The following is a 16,426-nucleotide window of genomic DNA, read 5'->3' as shown; positions in this document are numbered from 1 at the left end:
CCACGAAAATATTAGATAGTGAATAAAACGTCATATATTAAAAAATTATATTGATAATATGAAAATTACAAGCTTTTTCGATATTTTTCTTATCATTCAATCTTTTTATATAAACTAAATAACCAATAGATATCTCACCTTTAGCATTATGCATCACGAAAAATATGAGGACACAAGACACCACAACCAAAGTAACATATTTCATGATGCAGAAATTGATAACTGATTTACTATATTTTTCAGTTTTTTTTTGTTTGTGTATATCTTAGTGAATAATTACTAATCAACGTTGTTTATATATACATACACCACACAGTAATATATTTTTTTATTCTTACTCATATAGAAAAAAATAAATTTATATTTGACTAAAATATTTTTTTGCCCATTTGAAAGTCAAAACAAAAATATTTATTAAGATATAGATACATTAATCTAATATATTATGTATTTAACATATTCAAAGTTAACAAAAAAGGCTATAATTTTATATTTGACCAAAAGAATTAAAGAGAAATTACAAAAATACCCATTTTATGTTTTTTTCAAAAATATCCTTACATAAAGTCTATTTTCAAAAATATCCATTTTATGTACAAAATAATCTAATTACTATTTTTTTAGTGACATCATAGAATGTCTAGTCATCAAAATATTTTTTTAAAATTATCCCAAAATTGAAAAATCAATATTTCCTGCCCAAATTGCTGAAAATTATATTTTATAAAAACCTTTTAAATGATTTTACAAGATTTTTATTAGAATCTTATAAGGCTTTTATTTAATTAAACAGGAGTTGGAAAAAAAAATTAATTAAACAGATAAACCAGCAGCCGAACACTCCATATCTTACGAATATAGATAAACGTGTAGCCAAACAGTCCTTTAACCGATTCCCAAATCGGCGATACCAAATTGGAACCTTCCTCTTCATCTTCCTCGATAGTCCCGCGCTCCTGCAAAAATTCAAATCCTCTCTTCCATGAAGGATCACATTCTCATCTCCGACGGCGAAGATCCGGTTACTCCACTCCCATCACTCTCGAAGCGTGCTCGAAAAGATCCGATCTCTGCGATACTGATTTCGGATTCAGATCCGACACCGCAGAAGCAACCGCCGGAATCTTCTTCCACTCCTATTTTCGTCCCGGAGACGCCTCTCTCCGATGATTTCTCCGTCGTTAAGTGCTCCTTCGGTTCCGGAGCTTTTGCTTCTAACCGCGAAGACAAATTCTCCGGTATGTTGAACGTTCTCGATTCTCAGTTGTTTTAGCATTTGCTTAGTTGGGAAATTGATACCGCAAAGCATGTGATTTATGGGATTTTAGGTTAGTGTTACTTTCTCTGATGTTAATTTTGGAATTTTCGCTAGGCAAACGGATAATATCTCTGGATTCGGAGTTTGAAGATAGTCCTCGACCTGAGACTTCGAAGAAGTATGAGTCTGTGCTTGCTGATTTTAGGGAGCCACGATGTGGATTGGAATCTGGTGAAACCAGTGATGCATACTATAAGAATAATAGAATACCTGAGACCAATTTAGGTTACCCTCAAAACCAAATTCTTGTGCATATCTATCAAAGTATGGGTGATGATGAACTTTATTTGTCCTGTTCACTTGAGAAAAGCTGTTTTCTTTCAGATGATGATACTAATTGGATGCATGAAGTCAGTTTTCGCTCTTCGCAGACCAATGATACTATCGAGGTACTTCTCTGCAAGGAGCTGGTACCATATTGTATATATCATTGGTTCATGATTAGGGAACTTTCGACTCTACTCGTTGTGTGATTTGCATAGTGGTGTTTTAGAGGATAGTTCTGGATTCGAATGATGTCTCGTTTCTTTGTGTCTTCAGAGTTCAGGTTGTGCTGCTGTTGTTTCTTTCATTTCGTTTCTTCGTATTCTGATTTCTAAATGGTATCAGGTCGATTCTGATCAGGAGAAAGAGGGTATAAGCTTCGAGAAAATGGGTCGAAAGAAGAAGATCAGAACTACAGGTGAAGCATTGCCAAAAAAGCAGCTGTCGAAGGAAGACAAAACCTGTGCAATGGAGGAAAAGAAGTTAAGAAAAGAGGTAAGTGTTCTTTATGTAACGTTTCTATTTTTTTTTGTTTCCTGATAAATAGTTAACTGGCTCCCATCATCCAGCAAGAGAAATTACAGAAAGCAGCCTTGAAAGCTGAAGAAGCTGATCGTAAAAAATTAGAGAAGGAAAAGAAAAAATGGGAAAAGGGAAAGCTAGCCCTTAAATCTATTGTTGCCGAGATTGATACTAAAGTGGTTGAAGGATCCATTGGAGGTACGGAATTTCTCTATTTCTTGTGTTACTCTTCAATATATGCTTTAGATTTGGCTCTCTTTTTTGTTTCATATGAATGCTTAGTTAGTTACTTAAGTATAGACATTGAGTGCCTCTGGTATAATGTTAAGATAGGACTTCTGCTTTCAAGGTTCTCTGAGAAAGGCATTACAATCCACGTAGGCCCTAATCCAATCGAGAGATCCATTGTGTGGACGATGACAGTTCCAGAGGATATCGCTCCGGTACAGTAAAATCTCAGTCGCTTTGTTTTTTTTTGGCTTTTATTTTGAATGTTTATCAACTAGCTTGCATCCTGAATCTCACAACTGACATGTACGAAATTTAGTTCTTAGAACCCAGAAGGCCAGAACTTTCAATTCGAATCAGCTCCCCAGTCTGGTCTGTATCCTTGTTTAATTTTAGGATAAACATGTTAATTCAACATGTGGTATAAAACTTCCTTGACGTTTGGATCATATCTTCATAATTTTAGTTGTGGTAGTCAAAGCTATGATCTCAACTCTGCATAGTCTTCGACGGTAACCATTTAAAGTTCATGTCGCTCTAATGCTCTATTCCCTGTGTTTCTTATCAAACTAGTTTGGCTTGAGTGTGTTCCTTCAAAAGTTTTCTTGCACTTCCATCTCTAAGAAGGAGATAATTGTTACTTAGAAAGAGATCGATCAAAAATTACTTCATTGCACCTGACATAAAATTGCGTTACATATTATGAAAAATAATTAAAGAAATGAATCCCTTTTGCTAAGATCAGTACTTGACTAAAACGATATGAATCATCTGTATCTTATTTTACTCTTAATTAGGATCCTCTTTTCTCTTGTGCAGCTTTTTCCTCAAGGACCCAAGATTCCTTATGTGCTCCTTGTGTATGAGGCTGAAGAATTTTGTAATCTTGTTGCTAATGAAAAAATTCTAGAAAACATCTCAAAAGTTCAGGACCGATACCCGTCTTATACTGTATGCTGCCTCACCAATAAGTTAATGTCATATGTAAAGAAAAGGTGTGTTTGGTAAAGTAAATTGGTGTCATGTTAATGTTTCCATCATGAAGCTGAATAAAACTAATCTTCTAGGGAAAAGGAAGAGTACAAGAACCCGGGAAGTTGGAGACGACCTCCTATCGATGAGGTACTACGGTAGCTAATGAGCATTTCTTTAGAGAAACTTTTTTTTTTATCATTGTTCCTCTATTTGTGTCCTTATATGTACTTGATGTGTAATATAGGTACTAGCAAAATTAACTACTCACTATGTTAGAGTACATTCCAGACATTGTGTAGACGAGGCCGAGGTTGCTGAACATGTTGTTGGTTTAACAAGCAGTCTCGCCTCTTGCCTGTTCAGGTACTACTATCTACACTATTTCGGTTCGATATCATGCTGGATGATATAGTTGAATTGGTATGGAAAATCCCATAAAAGTAATCATTTCTTTATAGAAACCTGTGGAATCCATCATATATATCTTGATGCAGTTCAACGACTTTACAGTAAAGACGACCTCACGTCAAAAACTTATGTCATACCTTCAGCCCATCTTCTTATCTTTTAGTCTTAAATCATACACGTGTTCAGCAAAAAGCCATTAGGTTGACAGATGCACGTGTGGCTAATAACAATGTGTTTCTGTATTTTTTGAAGTAAAACTAATCATATATCTACTATCTGATGCACAGGAAGAAACTAACTATGTTATCAGTAAGTGCTAATGGTGCAATAGTCTCCAAGGATTCAATTGACAAACAGTTGATTAAAAAGAGTCCATGGTAACGTAAAGTGAAATCATTCTCAATTTTGAGGTTGTGTTATATAGTCTATCTGAATCTCTTTATTAAGGGAATAATCTTACTGGTCTGTAGGTTAAAAGCTTTAGTAGCAATACCAAAGGTACAGCCACGATACGCGGTAGCAGTGTGGAAGAAATATCCATCCATGAAGTCTCTTCTTAAGGCCTACATGGATCCTAACAAATCTGTGAGTAAACACAAACTACGGATTTTGACTTACTCAGTTTGTTGTTTATATCTATGTCTGAAGCCAATTATGTTATGTTGGTTTTAAAAATGGGGAGAAGGTTCATGAGAAGGAGTTTTTACTGCAAGACTTGAAGGTGGAAGGTTTAGTGGGAGGAGATAGAAGGTTAGGTGAGATTTGTTCAAAGAGAATATACAGAGTTCTCATGTCTCACAATGGAGCCATTAAGACGGATGACGTCGAAAACGGTGCTGCTCTCTTCACAGATTCTCCAGGTGTTGTTAACTAAGAGCCGAAGAATTTTTCAAACCACACTGAATTTTGTACTCTCTTTTTAGATCGGTTTTCACGATTCAAATCGGATAAGCTTGATGAATAAAAATGAGTGCCAGGGAAAAAAAAGAAGCAAAAAACTCATAAAGTACCAAGACAGGATTCGATCCTGTAATATATTTTTATATATCAGAGATAACAATGTACTACTTAACCATCAGATAAAACAAACTATTTTGACTGTGATTCATCTAACAAGATACTTCAAAGCTACTAACAAGAGCAAGTGTCGTAAGAAAACTCCATAACTCAAGAATTGTTTAAAATGTCGGAACCTTAAGTGAAAAGGTTAGCTGAGAAGAAAAACGAAAAACTCTTGAGAGAGAATCTCGAAGTAAAATGATAAGATTATTAAGAAGGACGACATGCATAACAATTATCAAGTAACACTTAAATTAGAAATTAAACACATATTAGCTACATAAAATATAGTTGAGTATGTCCTATATGTCAATTCAATATATTAATAATCTATACAAAAAAAAACAAATCTGATACACACAAACAAACATAAGCTATTATATATGTTGATTAGTTTTTTTCATAATCTTGTAAAGCTTCCCAAACCCAAACAATCTCTATTTTGATGATACTTTTCATTATTTTATTTTATGAAAAAAAAATACAAAATCATAATCTATTAATATAATAATTGAATTCATTAACAATGAGAGATGTTAGATAATATTGTATTGCTTACTATTGATGAATCCATAATAGTAAATGGTGAAATAAGTACATACTACTCCACGGATAAAAACACACCACAGAAAATCAAACTTTGCAGATAAGAGTTCTGAAGTTGCGTATTTCTCTTAAGAGTGCATTTTTTTTTACAGGATCAGAATACTTTAAAACCGGTGGACTAGATCGAGAGGGGAACAACTCATCACTTTCAGTAACGTTATTGATTTTTTTCTAAAAGAAAATGGAGCAAATCATTTAGATCACACAATAAACACAACCCATTGGATTTATGCGTCGAAGTCTCAACAACATTCGACAGTGTCATTTGGCAGTGAAGGGACCGTTTCAATAAAACAAAACTAAATTTGGCAATATATGTTAACATGAATGTCAGCAAGACAGCATATAGTTTACACAAACAACCCTTTTCGATACTTTGTGTACTGTTTAGATTTTAAGTTATTTGTATGATCATTAAAAAATTCAAAAGTAATAAAGAAACAAGCCTATCTTTTTGTGTTTTTTTTTTTTTTTTTTTTTTTTTTTTTCATTTTTAAAATCAACTCTGTTTTTAATATTCAGTTTGATTGTTTCGTTGGACCAACTTTATGAAAATTATGTTTTCTATTACGAAATTATGTTTTATGGAAAATGCACCTGGGGTTCTCTATTATAGAACTGCTGATGTTCTACAGTCTGCTTGATCATAATTTTGAAATGCGCTAAAATTAGATTTGGGTGAATGCTTTGGATGTTGATGATGAAAGAATACAAAGCGAAGCTAGTAGATTATTTGGATACACCTTAGATAGGGTTGTAATGTGTTGTTGTATGAGTTTGACAAGTAAATACATAGAATGGTTGGTGTTGGCTAATTAGTTTTACCGGAATATAAGATTGTCTCTAGTCAGTAGCTTTGCTCCCATCCGATATGGTGTGGTATGATGATGTGTGGATCTCTCGTCCGTTCGCCTAAATGACTTCAAAATAGTAGCCTCAAACTATCCTTTCATCTTTTCTTTATATGGGATTGGTTCATATCATCTATCAATCCTTGCGCCGACTCATTCAAATTTCATGAGACATCATCATTTTGTGGGTCATCTGTGGTTCTTCATCAAGCCTCTTTCCTTACAAGAATAAGATGCTTGAATGGTTCATATGATAAAATAGGGGATTGGAGTTATCTTCAACAAGAATTTGAGATTACATATTATCAGTCGACGTTTGCTAAGGCACATCGGCACATATGTTACTATGATATGAGCTGTAAGCAGTAAGCAAATGAAAATGGTTTAGCCAAGAAAATCAAATTTATGAAGACACACATATTATTTATTTAAAAGATAGAGAATAAAAGGCACATACAATCTAGAGATTGACAACCTTTTACGCACATACACAAACTTGAAACAACTTTATAATTAAAACGCAAGAACGAGAGTCCTAACATTTTTGTCACATAAAGGACAATTATTGAAAACATGAAAACAACACTGCGAAAGATGAACACCCCTTCACCGAGATGTACATGGTATATTCATGGATGAGTATGGTATTCTAGGCAGTTTCAACTGCATTCATCGAGCTCTTGGTGCAGACGGTAGAGCATGCGCTGACACATTTGTTGACCGCTCCATTCACGATTTCACTTGCATCTAATAATGAAAACAAAATGTGAACAAATTATATATATATATATATATATATATATTCTTTAGTCGATTATTAAAGATAACATTGATAATTGTGAAAATGAATTTGGGGAGTTTGCATTACCAGAGTTCTGGAGAGTGGTTAAAGCACCGCACACAGAAGATACACAACCAACGTTGCAGTATTCACTCACAGCATCATCTTGAAACAAAATATATACATCAAAACTTTAAAATCATGATTTGTCTTGTAACAAATAACGTACGTAGTAAAGCAAAACTAATAATCAACTTACTTGTGTTCTCGAGAATGTCCTTGTTGTATCCGTTGGGACATGAACCACTAACGATTTTGCAGCCGCTGAGGCTTGCACATCTTTCCCTAGGAGATCCCGTCAAGCGGCAAACATTATAGATATTCCTAGCAGTGGTTGTGGGACAGCAGCTCTTTGCATCAACTTGAATTTGTGCCATGAACAGACTCAATATGAGCACACTTAGAATCAAAGTTTTGCCTTCCATCTTTCGACTGATTAGCTGTTTGATTGCAAAATGTAAGTGGAGAGTTATAAGCTTGTATTGATGAAATGGTGATGAAACAAAGGCTCGCTTAAATACTAATTGGTCTACATTATGCAACCACAAACTCCGTTTGACACCTTTATCACATGCGCTATAGAACGCTGGAGGGGACCAACCCTATCTCATTGCATACCTTCTTCACCCTTCGCTCAATCTAATTCAGACTAAGGATAGTGTTTTTTGTTTTTTTTTTTTTTTTTTTGTTAAACAGAAATAAAAAAAATTAATAACTATAATCTGTTAAAGTTTTGTGTTACTTAATATTTAAATTGTGATACTTATTATTCACACTATATATGCCGTATTAGTTTTGCTGGTTATATTTGTGTATGTTCGAGCTAACCGTATAATTATTTTGTATGTTCTTATCATATCATCCAGTCTGGTGATCGAAGAAGATTACGACAAGATTCCATACAATCTGTGTACAGGAAAATAAAAGAAGAGACTGTACTCGTCGGGAGTCTCATCTTGCGCGCTTGCCACAAAGTAGACAAGCATAAGTGATAGATACCCAAACCCTAAGTTCTAGCTGATGAAGATCTACGTAAATTGGTCTGATTGATACAAATGTAAATTTGTTACATTAACGATGGTTGTCCTGTTTTATCTATCTCTTGTAAATATTGGAGTTTGGCTTGTGAAGTGATTAGCATAAGGGCTAAGGTGAGAAATGGGTTAGAAAAACATTAATGGATTCGAATTATTAAGAACCAGAATATCGGAAAAGATCAGTGTGGTGTTGGCTTGATTCACTTGAAGAAGAAGCTTAGGTTTGTTGAAGTGATGTTTTACAACGTGTTTTGTGGGGAAGTTTCGAGTTATAACTAACTCTCTTGTGGCTGTGTGGGAGTTTTGATTTTGAATTTGGATATTTTGTTGGGACCAAATTAATGAATGGTTATCTTCTCTTTTGGGAATTCTGTTTATTGAGTGGATAAATCCATATGGGTTCTCTTGTCAATAACAAAGTGTTTATGTTCTGATTACGTGTATGATAATGATGCGTAATACAGTTTCCATTTTCTCGATCTAAACCGTTGTAGGCTTGTAGCCTATTCCTCCACTAATTAAACTTGGTTCAAAGAGGAAAAAAAGAAGAAAAAATGGGACTAATTGCAAACCACATCATCAAATTTTTAGTGTGTGTGTGTGCTGCCCATGATTGGGTGTTAAGAGCATGACTGGTTTAAACACATCTCGGTTGTGATTTCAATTGCGGAAGCGGGCGATTGTAGTTTTTTTTTTTTTTTTTTTGATCAAAAATATTTAAAAATAGGTGAAAGGAAAATATTTTTAAAAAATGAAGCATTCATTGTATAAAACGTTTTTTTTTGGTTTGAATAAATTTTTACGTTCAACTAAAAAAAAAGATAGTTCTGATTCGAATCATGATGTCTCGTTTCTTTGTGTCTTCAGAGTTCAGGTTCTGCTGCTGTTGTTTCTTTCATTTCGTTTCTTCGTATTCCTATTTCTAAATGGCATCAGGTCGATTCTAATCAAGAAAAAGAGGGCATAAAATCTATTGTTGCCGAGATTGATACTAAAGTGGTTAAAGGATCCATTGGAGGTACGGAATTTCTCTATTTCTTGTGTTACTCTTCAATATATGCTTTAGTTTTGGCTCTCTTTTTTGTTTCATATGAATATGAATGGTTAGTTTGTTACTTAAGTATAGGCACTGAGTGCCTCTGGTATAATGTTAAGATAGGACTTCTGCTTCTGAGAAAGGCATTACAATCCATGTAGGCCCTAATCCAATCGAGAGATCCATTGTGTGGAGCTGCCACTGAGATTTTACTCTTAATTAGGATCCTGTTTTCTCTTGTGGAGCTTTTTCCTCAAGGACCCAAGATTTGTGTATGAGGCTGAAGAATTTTGTAATCTTGTTGCTAACGAAAAAATTCTAGAAAACATCTCAAAAGTTCAGGACCGATACCCGTCTTATACTGTATGCTGCCTCACCAATAAGTTAATGTCATATGTAAAGAAAAGGTGTGTTTGGTAAAGTAAATTGGTGTCATGTTAATGTTTCCATCAGGTGTTACAATATTCAAATCTAAAGTTGTTTTATATTATGACTATAGATTTTTGAAATGATTATAATATATAAATTTTAATCAACTTTAATATGTAATTCATGATTACGTCAATTTTTGTTATAATATTTTGTTGATACATTTTCCCTCACGATTAAATAAATTTTATTAGCAAGTTGCATCTACTCATTATAACCATTCCTTTAATATTTTCACTTACGATCACATAAAATGTTGAATTAAAAAGATGAATAATTTTAATTGGTATTTGAAATTTATCTTTTATGATTTAAATTTAAGCAAAGTATGCGTCTTTCTCGAGGGTTATTATATACGTTAAAAATACTATTCATGACACAAGTTAATATATAAATTTATTAATTAAATTTATTTCTAGATAATCCGTAAATCATTTAAAGTAAGATTGTCAAGAAAAACATGAACAAATATGTCCACCTGGTACATCTCTACAATTGCAAGTAGAGTAAGATTTATCTCGAACTTCCTGTTCGCATTGAAAAACAGCATAACGATAATCACGATAACATGATCTTCCTGGAATGAATACATCAATGAAAGGTGCTCGCGCTGCCTCCACTATTTTAAATCAACCACAAAAATATTAGATGGTGGATAAAACGTCATATATTAAAAATATAAATTGATAATATGATAAATTACAAGCTTTTTGTAACATTTTTTCATCATTCAATCTTTTTATCTCACCTTTAGCATTATGCATCACGAAAAACACAAGAACACAAGACACCACAACCAAAGTAACAGATCTCATGATGCAGAAATGAATAACTGATTTACTATATTTTCTGCTTTTTTGTTTGTTTACCTCCTTCTGAATAATTACTAATCAACATTGGTTATATATACATACACCACACAGTAAGATATTTTTTATTCTTACTCAAATAAAAGGCAATAAATTTTTATTTGACCAAAATAATTTATTGCCCATTTGAGAGTCAAAACAAAACTTTTTGTTAAGGGGGAGATATTGGTTTGAGATTTGACTAGATTTTAAAGACTTTAAATGTTATGTAAAATCTGTTGTTATTGGATCAAGATTTTGTTAAAATCTGTTAAAATTTAGTGTTATTAGTTTATGATTTGTAAAAAGTCATTTAAAATCTTATCAATTTTGGGTTATTGTATTCATACTTTTATAAAGTCGTTAAAATTTTTGTGTTATTCAATTAAAACAAAAGAATCTATGATTATTAATGGATTCAATTATTTTGTTATTGGTTCATGATTTTATACACTTTCTTCACAAATGAAATTCATGGAAAATATCAAAAAATTACAAAGATTGTTTGGTGCACTTTGCAAGATTGTAGAAAACTAAACAACAATACTATAGAATACTCTCTAACAATCCTTAAAAATCTTCTACTTGTTCACTTTTGATGATATTGTTGAAGTCTTCAAATTTTTTATAAATTAGAATCCAATAACACCTTTTTAAGATATAGATGCATTAAGCTAATATATTACATATTTAACATATTCAAAGTTAATTAAATAAGGCAATAATTTTATATCTGACCAAACTAAGGAGAAATTGCAAAAATGCCCATTTCTATGCATTTTTCAAAAATACCCTTACATGTTATCAATTTTCAATAATACTCATTTTATGTACAAATGACCAAATTACCATTTTTTAGTGACATCACAAAATGTCCAGTCATTAAAATTGAAAAACAAATCCTGCCAAAATTACGAAATCAAAATTTTCTGCCAAATTGCTGAAAATTATCTTATAAAAACCTTTTAAAAAATTTTACAAGGTTTTTTATTAGAAATTTATAAGGCTTTTATGAGATTTTTATAAGATTTTATAAGGTTTTACTTCACAATAAAGAATGAAAAATGTACAATTACAATTATGCCTAATCATAAGACATAGTAAAAATTTGGACTCACAAATTCATCTATATTTAGATTTATATAATAATTTTACTGAGATCTTTAAATATTTAGCTATGTAAATTTTTAATGTAATTTCTCGTTCAATATAGTTATTTTCCGTTAATAAGCAAGCTATGCACAATGCAAAGCTGTCTATTTATTGACCCAAGGTTAGTAATGTAACATCCGCGAACAAAATATTGCATTTTTGGTCTAAGAGTCGATCGACACCCTTGGTATATCGATCGATACCAACACTTATGGTTTCGATTGGTTTGTTTTAATTGTTGTTTGGTTCGGTTTGGTTCAATTAGAAATCCTTAAACCGCATATATAAGTGGAGAAGCGACGAATTAAGTGTTTTGTGGTGTGTTGTTTGTCGTCGTTGAGTGAGAAAAGAGAAAAAGAAGGGAGAAAATGTTGGAGAGTGTTCTTGAGAGTTTTTGGCTTGTTATTGATGTTTTTGGTGAGATCTCTAGCTATAAAAGGGAGAGTTGTTGCTGGGAAAGAAGGAGAAGCTTGTGAAGGTGTTGTTTCCACCGTTTCTCAATCAAATCTTCCTACGAAAAAGGTAAAGGCAAAGTGTGATCGTGGAATCAAGGCGATGAGGAGAAGGATGTTCTAGAGGCTTGATTGATTGTGGTCTAGATATTGTTAGATTGCTAGTGTTGAGTTGATAGAACATTGTAGGATGTTGGAACTTGGTTATTTCATTGTTGGTTCTGGATTATTGCATTGTTGGTTATTGGAATGTTATTGTTGGAATTCTTATTGGTTTAATGGAATTGTTTTGTTATCCGATGTTGTTGTTTGTTGCTAGGTTGTTAGTGGGTATGAGATCACTAGTAAATTAATATTATTATTATAAAAAAAACGGAAAAGGTTGTTTCAAGTAATTATGGATTTTTATTGTAGTTAGTTTTTTTTGTCATGTCTAGTTACATATAAATTTGTGTTCATTATTTCTAACCCAAAAAAAATACTTTCTACTCTTCCATATATACTTCATCCGTTTAATAATATAAGATGTTTAGAGAAGTTATTTTTCTTTATAATATAGGATGTTCTCAAGTTTCTATGTAATTTTAAGATTAGTTTAATAATTTATATTATTCAGTCTTGTTTATGATTGGTTGAACTTTCTAAAAGTAAATATCTCTTAATTTGCATACTTTTACTTAAAACATCCTATATTTTGAAACTGACGAAGTATATGAAATTGGTATATTTTGAATTTTTACTCATATATAGAGTTTATATAGGCTAAGAGCCTTATAACAAGGAACACCAAATATTTTTCTGTAAATATATTTATTATCTTAAAACATACATCAGAAGCATAAAGAAGTAAATTTTCAAAATAAATAAACAAACAATAATCGAGGAACTCTCTTTGAACTTGGTTTCTGATGCCAGCAGAGGCGCAAAACGCCGGCGTCACGAGATTGCTCTTCTGATCTGCTTGCTCTGGTGACTGATGTTGTTTCTGATACTCTCAGCTTCACTCCCATCCTTGCAAACCTTGTCACAACCTTCAAAAAATTTTCCTCCCTCCTTGATCCTCGACGGTGACCAAGAGCTTAACGATGATATAAGACGATGGGGTCCGAAGTTTTCTCTCCCATCTCAATCTCTGTTCGCAATATCTTTGAGGTCAAGTTTTTCTCCAAGCGATGCAAATCTCAAGGTCAATCTTAACATCTTTGCTCATGTAACGTCCCGACCGCAACTTCTCAATGGGCTCTATTTCCCATCCCAGTCCATGGGTCCACCTTCCTTAATGGGCCTCACATCCTCTCACTAGGTCTGTGAGCCCATCCACATCCGGCGGCCGGTTTGCTATGTCCGGTAGGTTTTAAAGACTTTTTACCGTCCTTACAAATCACCACATAATATTTCCCTGTGTTTTGTCTTCACTTGCACAGTTCCAACAGTCATTTCCCGGAAGATCACCCATACTGAGACTACTCCAGCATAAGCACACTTAACTGTGGAGTTCTCTCAAGACCTTTGACCGAAAAGATAAGTGCATTTTGGTGACATAGGTGGCAAAATAAATTATTTTAAACCTCTTCGCAAGTCTTTGAAACCAGGGTGTCACAATTAACCACCACTAACAGATCGCAACATCCTTGTTGCACACCAAGACCGTCTCCCCTGACGGTGTGAGCCCACTCGACTACACACTCGTTTGGGTTCGGCTTTGATACCACTTCTAACGCCCCGATTACCACCTCTCAGTGGGCCCCATGTCCAATCTCAGTCCATGGGCCCACCTTCCTTAATGGGCTCACATCCTCTCATTAGGCCCGTGAGCCCATCCACATATGACAACCGGTTTGCTACGTTTGGGAGGTTTTAAAGACTTATTACCGTCCCTATAAATCACCATATGATATTTTCTTGTGTTTTGTCTTCTCTCGCAAAGTTCCAACAGTCATTTCCCGGAAGATCACCCATCCCGAGACTACTTCAGCATAAGAACGCTTAATTGTGGAGTTCTCTCAGAACCTTTGACCAAAAAGATAAGTGCTTTTTGGTGACATAGGTGGCCAAATCAATTCTTTTAAACATCTCCGCAAGTCTCTGAAACCGGGGTGTCACAACTCAGCCCTACAGATCTAATTTGACTCCCCCAGAAGAACCCTTACACCGGATTTTGTTGATGGCAGGAGGCATCCCTATTGGACCATCAGATGCGCCAATTTCGGTGGAGTCGGTGATGGTGCACGCCGGTTCATTCTTCTGGAAGGAAAGCTTAGGTTTCTCCGATAACACTTACTCGAGAAAGAAGATGAGATTTATCACCCACTCATTTGGATGTCTCAGATTTTTCCCAAGTAATATATTATCTATATATAGTCTCTTGTAGGTGTCTTTGTAAACTGGTAGATTGTATAAACTATTGGTAAATAGAGTTTGTCTAGATCAATTTAGTGGCTTTGGTTTAGGCCTGGTCTTTGTATATAAACTTACAATTGTATTCTTTTGTTAATTACTGAGAATGATATTATTTGCTAATATACTACTCTGCCAAGATCCAATATTCGGGAGTGTGACCATTCAACAATCTCCCGAAATCTTCGTGGAGTTATCTTCGACTCAACCTTCAATCGTTTGTGGCAAGCTACTTCCTTGTTCTTGTCTATGATGTATGGTTTTATTGTCGATTCATAACTGCTGTGTTTTACATCCTATATATGTTATCTACAAATCTCTTGTAAGATTACTAGTACTTATATTTGTTGTATCCGACTTTGAAGTTGATGTTTGCTTCCTTGTACTTGCTATGCCTTGAATGAATGAAGTATAATTTTGTTAAAAAAAAAAAAAAAAAAACATACATCATTAAGCCATCTATAAGGTTTTGGAAACAAAAACACAGTGAATCTACAAATCATCTCTATTTTTCAAATATTTGACTTCGCTTGCAATCAAACTAAGTTTATAAGCAATATATTTGGTAAGTGTATCCTGATATTCTTTTTCTTCTGTCATAAACTCCTTGCAACAAGCATCAGAAACGATTCCATTCATGAAAACTTGGGCTATAAGCATCAAAGACGATTCCATTCATGAAAATTTGGGCTATAGCATCCAATTCACATTTTGGGCTAATCTCGACAACACATTGATCCTACAATGTTTTTGGTTCGCTTACTTCTATGGCAAATGATGGAATGTTTTTACTCATCGAACAAAGATGACCACAAGTACCATAGACATGTTAAGTTTTTCTATCTTTATATGTTTTTAAAATTTTAAATAGTTTTTTTACTTTGGAGAGGGACAAAATGAATTTTTAGTTTGTATTTTACTCTCCAATTGAAGATCCTAACTCTAATTATAGATATGAAAGATAGTCTTGAAGTAGGTCATTATTTAGATACAGTTATTGCTTTTACTACATTTACTAAGCTTTAATTTTGCTCTTCTGTTATAGACTTATATCAAACAATCAAAAGCGTTAATTTATAGATATTTACTTTCTTTCAAAATAATATTCAAAAATAATATTTTTAAAATAATTTTCTAGTAAAAATTATATTTTAATTATATATGACCAGTTATATGATCCTAAAGGCTACCCAAGTGTTTTCAAAAAAAAAAAAAGCTACCCATGTCCTTAAAAATACACATTTTAAATTTAGTAGGCGAAAGAGAATTGTTTTTTTTTTCGAAAGATAAACTTTTTCTTACCATTATTGGTTTTCGTCTGGGACGATACTTATGTTTACCCCTAGAGGTGAACCCATTCATCCACCTCTCTTATTTAAATTAATCAAAATTATGTCATGTCATATAAAATAAAATAGATATTAATAAATATTTTAAGACATCATTAACCAAAAATTAAAATACATTAATTTAAGTAAACACAAACCGATACATAATTTCGTTGAATTATAAAATCCAAACCTGAATTCTTCTCTATAAACTCAAACCATTACATAACTTCGTTTAGTTATAAAATTAAAACCCTAATTCTGATTTGTCAATCCAAATCGACACGTAATAATCTATTTTAATTGTAAAATCTAAACTCTAATTCTCATTTGTCAACTCAACCCGATGTATAGTTTTTTTTGTAATTGTAAAATTTAAACGTTAACCCACCCCTCCTTTTAATTTATAAACCCAACCGTAAACCATGATTTTTCTTTATAAACCCAAACTCACATATCATATAATTTAATTGTAAAATATAAACTTTATTTATAACTTAAACCTCCACATAACCTTGTAAATCAAAATTTAATAATATATTCTTATTAGTTTTTTAAAAAATGTGAAAATTTTAAATTTTATTTTTTTCTATTTATTAGATGACATAATCTGATTGGTTGGAAAGAGGAGCTGAATGAATGGGTTCACACCTCTAGGTGTGCCCAAGTATTGTC

General features: G+C 33.0%; 2 protein-coding genes and 1 long non-coding RNA gene across 10 annotated transcripts; 2 read left to right on the top strand and 1 right to left on the bottom strand.

Annotated features, from left to right (window-relative positions):
- Window positions 1–844: 844 nt before the first annotated feature.
- LOC104751858 (crossover junction endonuclease EME1B) lies at window positions 845–4,821 on the top strand. 8 transcript variants are annotated; one of them, XR_015585139.1, is made up of 12 exons: window positions 845–1,238; window positions 1,373–1,543; window positions 1,643–1,707; window positions 1,928–2,077; window positions 2,152–2,302; window positions 2,434–2,547; window positions 3,152–3,327; window positions 3,400–3,454; window positions 3,552–3,670; window positions 4,003–4,092; window positions 4,186–4,300; window positions 4,401–4,821. XR_015585139.1 is itself a non-coding variant. In XM_087493075.1 (12 exons), exons 1-12 carry the CDS (start codon window positions 983–985, stop codon window positions 4,587–4,589), a joined length of 1,647 nt encoding a protein of 548 aa, XP_087349201.1. In that variant the 5' UTR covers window positions 852–982; the 3' UTR covers window positions 4,590–4,821. The 8 variants fall into 8 exon arrangements, 5 of the variants coding, with proteins under 5 accessions (XP_087349201.1, XP_087349203.1, XP_087349202.1 ...); XR_015585138.1 differs by having other exon boundaries at window positions 852–1,238; window positions 2,454–2,547; XM_087493075.1 differs by having other exon boundaries at window positions 852–1,238; window positions 2,438–2,547.
- A 1,812-nt stretch (window positions 4,822–6,633) lies between these two features.
- LOC104751857 (putative thionin-2.4) lies at window positions 6,634–7,851 on the bottom strand. The gene is made up of 3 exons (XM_010473905.3): window positions 7,272–7,851; window positions 7,100–7,177; window positions 6,634–6,978 (listed from the first exon to the last, which is right to left on the bottom strand). Exons 1-3 carry the CDS (start codon window positions 7,495–7,497, stop codon window positions 6,881–6,883), a joined length of 402 nt encoding a protein of 133 aa, XP_010472207.1. The 5' UTR covers window positions 7,498–7,851; the 3' UTR covers window positions 6,634–6,880.
- A 645-nt stretch (window positions 7,852–8,496) lies between these two features.
- LOC147925937 (uncharacterized) lies at window positions 8,497–9,687 on the top strand. Its single transcript, XR_015585137.1, has 2 exons — window positions 8,497–9,127; window positions 9,307–9,687. It is a non-coding gene; the product is annotated as an uncharacterized LOC147925937 (long non-coding RNA).
- Window positions 9,688–16,426: the final 6,739 nt, after the last annotated feature.

Source organism: Camelina sativa, chromosome 16 (genome assembly GCF_030686135.1).
Source record: "Camelina sativa cultivar CO46 ecotype springtype chromosome 16, ASM3068613v1".
NCBI lineage: Eukaryota > Viridiplantae > Streptophyta > Magnoliopsida > Brassicales > Brassicaceae > Camelina > Camelina sativa.
Note: the sequence above shows the minus strand (reverse complement) of the source record. Positions and strands in the feature narration are given on the sequence as shown.

Excerpts from the sequence above, each read along its gene's own strand:
- LOC104751858 (XM_087493074.1), top strand. The coding sequence starts at position 983 with ATGAAGGATCACATTCTCATCTCCGACGGCGAAGATCCGGTTACTCCA. Across the intron at positions 1,708-1,927 it reads AGACCAATGATACTATCGAG|GTCGATTCTGATCAGGAGAA; the intron begins GTACTTCTCTGC and ends AAATGGTATCAG. Across the intron at positions 4,093-4,185 it reads TTGATTAAAAAGAGTCCATG|GTTAAAAGCTTTAGTAGCAA; the intron begins GTAACGTAAAGT and ends ACTGGTCTGTAG.
- LOC104751857 (XM_010473905.3), bottom strand. The coding sequence starts at position 7,497 with ATGGAAGGCAAAACTTTGATTCTAAGTGTGCTCATATTGAGTCTGTTC. Across the intron at positions 7,178-7,271 it reads GGACATTCTCGAGAACACAA|ATGATGCTGTGAGTGAATAC; the intron begins GTAAGTTGATTA and ends TTTTGTTTCAAG. Across the intron at positions 6,979-7,099 it reads AACCACTCTCCAGAACTCTG|ATGCAAGTGAAATCGTGAAT; the intron begins GTAATGCAAACT and ends TTTCATTATTAG.